Here is a 5,014-nt window from a genome sequence, read left to right on the forward strand (position 1 = left end):
TGAGCTGTGTGGGATCTCAAGTGGGCTCTTCAAGGGGTGTAACTAGAAATCACAGGGCCCCATACAAAATTTTGCTATGGGGCCCTGTGATTTCTAGTTACGCCCCTGGGGCAGATTATGTTTTTTGTGCCAATTTGGACTTTTGTTGTGAGAGATGAACCTGGCCTTACCCTGCTTTCCTCTCATTGGTCCTTTAGTGTGGATCAAGGCCTTGCTGACCAATAGCAAGGCTTGATAGGCAGAGGAGGGCACTGCCAGGCTCACATGTCACCCAAGTAAACCACATGTGACCCATTCCTGGTTTTTTTTTGAGGATGTGTAATATCTCACCACCATTGACTGTTGATGGAGCCATGTGACCTTCATAATAATGGATTCCCTTCCTCTCTCACCCTATTGTTCTGATAATGTTTCTGTAACTCAGATGCAAAATATCCATCGTGAAGCCTTTTCTCGTTGCAGGTGCCAGTATTGATGAGATAATTGATCACCTTCACAGTCAAAGGATACAAGTGGATCTGATGAACGGGACCGACTACATGTCCGTCGCCCCGCACAGTGGGGCTTTGGATGTCATTAGTTCAGGAAAGGTAGGAGGGTGTAAGTAGTGAGTAGAGTATAGCATGCATTGCATTCATCCAATCACTGTCGGGGATGAGGTGAGCGGGGAAGAGAGCCGTGACAGGTGAGGGGCTGGATTCCCGCCTCCCTGATCCTCCAGCGCTGACTGGCGGAATGGACGGGGGAGGGGGCGGGTACAACTGGCTCTGCCTCTGGATAGGCAGAGCCAGCTGTCACTCACGCAGCTGGGCGGATCCCGGCACAATTGTCGGGATCCGCTTCAGCTGCGGCGTCTCAGTATACTGCGAGCTGTAGCTCCCTATAAACTGAGCTTAGGGTGACGGGAGGACGCTAGTTTGTGGGCAAAGAAAAAAAAGTATTAACAGTTTGTGCATCATAAAAACAAATCTATAAAAGGGATTATTTCCACTTTTTAGTGTATTGAACCCAACTGTGCTAAGGAGCATGAGAATGAAGTGATCCACAACAACTGGACTACTGGGATCACATCCAATGGGTTACTGCACATTGAACATTGCTCTTCACCTCACTGGCCAAAGATTTCAGGACACGGTGATGATTAGAATGTGTGCATGGGATATTTGCACATTCTGGCAGTTAGGAGGGTTTTGGCGTGGTCATAGTGTGGCTACATCTGCATATACAGGTGAAACTCGAATAATTAGAATATCGTGCAAAGTTCATTTATTTCACTAATGCAACTTAAAAGGTGAAACTAATATATGAGAGAGACTCATTACATGCAAAGCAAGATAATTCAAGCCGTGATTGGTCATCATTGTGATGATTATGGCTTACAGCTCATGAAAACCCCAAGAACCCCAAATCCACAACCTCAGAAAAGTAGATTATTACACGCAATCAATAACACAAGGATTGTACATAGAACAATATCGGACCTCTGAGAAGTACAAGCATGCATATGTACTCAGTACTTGGTTTGGGCCCCTTTTGCAGCACTTACTGCAATTACTTTTGCACAATATTCTAATTATTCGAGTCTCACCTGTATTATAATCACGATATATATTTTCTCTCTCTAAGGATATAAATCTGTCTGATTGTCACATCCGTACATTTCCATTGTTTGAGCTCACTGCCTCTTCTCATCGGCCTTAGTGCAATATACAATGAATAAGCAGAGCTGCCTTACACTTCACTGCGCTTCTAGGAGGGTCATTATTACTGAACCAACTTGTGCTTATGTGTCTTCTAGTATTTTATCTATGAAGCTGTGTTCAACAGTACCATGGTGCACTCCCTGCCTGTCCTCATCAACATCATCAGCAACACTCTGCTGAGACAGCTGCATGTCAATGAGAGCATCCAAGTGTGGAGCAGCCCTTTCCCCCAGGTCAGAGCATTGTTCTACTGTACACCCTCACAGGCTCCCTTAAAGGGTTAGTATTTTATTTACAGATGGAGCCTAGTGGGCTGAGTAACCCCCTTGTATGTTTTGGATGCTTCAACAGAAAGATCTCACAGCCAAAATTCCCGACTCTGCTCTTGTCTACCTGGGAGTTTTGGGTGTTCTTGCCCAACTTTATGTGTACCAGATCCTCCATAATATAAATAAATCCAGCAGGGATGGAGGGAGCCCCTCATAATGTCCACAGCAGGTGGACACAGTATTCTAACTAAAGATCTATATAGAGGAATCAGGACCCCCTTCCCCCTGCTGGGGACCCCTCTAGTGATAATAAAGATCTATATAGAGGGATCAGGACCTCCTTCCTCCTGCTGGGGACCCCTCTAGTGAAAATAAAGATCTATATAGAGGGATCAGGACCTCCTTCCTCCAGCTGGGGACCCCTCTAGTGATAATAAAGATCTATATAGAGGGATCAGGACCTCCTTCCTCCTGCTGGGGATCCCTCTAGTGATAATAAAGATCTATATAGAGGGATCAGGACCTCCTTCCTCCTGCATCAGTACATCAAAAGTGATTCTCCTGTCCACATTAGAACACACTAATGATAATTGTATATTTTATGTCAACAGGAATACTTGGATGTATCATTTAAGATCACTCTGTATTTCCTGGTCATATATCTGGGAATTTTAGCTGCTGGGATGTTGCCTTATTTTGCCATGGAGAACATCTACAACCATAAGGTAAGAATTGGAATACTGTGTCCAGTGTTCATTTCCAATAGGCCCTTCATGCCATGGTCTCCCTACCCTTTGTAGTGATGTTTTCATTTAAACAGCAGATATGTAGGTAGGGCTGCCATTCCTGACACTCAGAAAAGTGCAGCAACTATAAAAAGTTGTCAAAGTGGAGATAGAGAGATACAAAGTAACATTGTATATAAACATTGATCAGAGGGAGATAGAGAGATACAAAGTAACATTGTTTATAAACATTGATCAGAGGGAGATAGAGAGATACAAAGTAACATTGTTTATAAACATTGATCAGAGGGGAGATAGAGAGATACAAAGTAACATTGTTGCTTTTGTATCTACTCTTTGATTCATCTGTAGATCAATGGGTTGGTCTTCAATTTGCATATGTTGTCAGTTAAAGCAACCTGAGCAGTTAATATAAAAATTCTGTATTCATGAAATTACCGGAATTGAAGTGCACAAACTGAGTGTAGGGACAATAAATACACACACAGTATAGTAGTACGATCCAATCCAATGCAACGTCAATTAATACAACATCAGTGTATAGCTTGAGGTTACCTTGAGATGCTCTTTACCAATTGTTCATCTCATTCCCTACATCAGGTGAAGGCCTACACCCAACTAAAGATGTCCGGCCTCTACCAGTCTGCTTATTGGGTTGGACAAGCTGTGGTGGACATGCCTTTGTTTCTTCTGATCCTCTTCATCATGCTGGCAACTTTGTTCATCTTTAATAAGGGAATTTCCCTTTATGCTGGAACATTCGTCACCTTGGTGAGTTTCTGCAATTCTTGTCCTCTGTCCTGGTAGCCTGACCTCTTATTGTCCATCAGATTATAAATATGTCTGTCCTTCACTGGAGGACTTGACAGGCACCTGGATAATAAACTCTGCCTTTAATCTTTACATATACATACCGTTTGTTTGTGGAATTGAACTTTTCAAATCCATTTTTTTGTCAAAAAGTTGCGAATGTTGATTCAAATGGTGGTTTTGGTCAACTACAAGAAAGTGGAATTTATAGTTTCCCAAATGAGGCAGAAAAATCTGCAGTCTATGTATAAGACTGCCTTAGATTTTCCCCCTTTTCGGGTCTATTTCAATTTGAGTGCAATTCTCCATCAACTTTTATTTCGATCCTCTTTATTGAAGCCGTCATTCCACCTGTACAGACAGAAATATGGAAATTACAAATCAAAAGGTGCCTATGATCAATACAAGCCCAGATTTGACCTCCATATCAACTAAATTTTGACAATTATTTTGTAATTCTCGGTGGAATGAAGTTGGCTACGAAATTGCCATGTCTATGGCCAGCATAAGAGTTTAGTAACTGGAAACTTTCATAGACACAGAAATGGGACTTCCAGTCAACAATATGGCTTATGGACCATGGATGGCTATTTAAAGGAGAACTATGGGGTCAGGGCTTCTCCCCATAGTTCTCCTTAGGGTAACGGGAGGACACAAACTAGCGTCCTCCCGTCACCCTAAGCTCAGTATATAGGGAGCTACAGCTCGCGGTATACTGAGACGCTGCAGCCGGAGCGGATCCCGACGTAGATGACGGGATCCGCCCAGCTGCGTGACTGACAGTCGGCTCTGCCTATCTAGAGGCAAAGCCAGCTGTACCCGCCCCCTCCCCCGTCCGTTCCGCCAGTCAGCGCTGGCAGATCGGAGCGGGGAGAGGGGAATCCCTGCAGAGAGCCGTGACAGGATCGAGAAGTGAGCAAACGCCGGTATGTGTTCGCTCACCTCCCGATCTACAGAGCCGACCTGTGACAGTCTCATTGTCACAGGTCGGCTAGAACTATGAGGTGAGTGGAAATCACTCATCTCATAGTTCTCCTTTAAACATCCAGCCCTGCGTCCAGCTCTCGCCTCTGGACTTTTATTTATGGAGAATGTAGTAGGAGACATGACAAGGCTCCAGGGGAGGCGGGAACAGAGGACATGGAACTATGGAGTTCCTGTCAGATCCTTTTACCCGTCAGATCCCACTCAAATGTGAATTTGTAATCTTGCAGACATTGTTTCTCCGTTGGTCATTGAAGGACACAGCACTCTGATTCATAACCTATATGTTATGCTGCCAACTTGAGGGATTGTTGGACCCTAAATTGAAAGCTAAAAAGTGTCCAACCTTCTATTGGCTATAACCCGACTCCCACTGTTCAGCCTAAGTTGTTGCAAAGCAGCAGAAAATGAAGGAAGGACTTCCTTACAACCAAAGAACAGTGTCAACAGGCCAGCCAGAAAAGTCCACCCAAGGGGGGGGGGGGGGGGGGGGCCCCCAAAG

At 44.3% G+C, this 5,014-nt stretch overlaps 1 protein-coding gene across 1 annotated transcript in view; it reads left to right on the forward strand.

The window, feature by feature from the left end:
- The window catches only part of ABCA5 (ATP binding cassette subfamily A member 5), a gene marked incomplete at its 3' end in the record, with an annotated part of 54,083 nt that overhangs the window by 35,224 nt on the left and 13,845 nt on the right, over positions 1 to 5,014 (forward strand). Inside the window, exons 20-23 of the mRNA XM_018559443.1 lie at positions 463 to 590; positions 1,799 to 1,936; positions 2,584 to 2,697; positions 3,319 to 3,489. Of these exons, the coding sequence (XP_018414945.1) occupies positions 463 to 590; positions 1,799 to 1,936; positions 2,584 to 2,697; positions 3,319 to 3,489 (551 nt within the window). The remainder of the gene's footprint in view (positions 1 to 462; positions 591 to 1,798; positions 1,937 to 2,583; positions 2,698 to 3,318; positions 3,490 to 5,014) is intronic.

Source organism: Nanorana parkeri, unplaced genomic scaffold (assembly GCF_000935625.1).
Source record: "Nanorana parkeri isolate BGI_ZX_2015 unplaced genomic scaffold, ASM93562v1 scaffold394, whole genome shotgun sequence".
In the NCBI taxonomy this organism is placed as follows: domain Eukaryota; kingdom Metazoa; phylum Chordata; class Amphibia; order Anura; family Dicroglossidae; genus Nanorana; species Nanorana parkeri.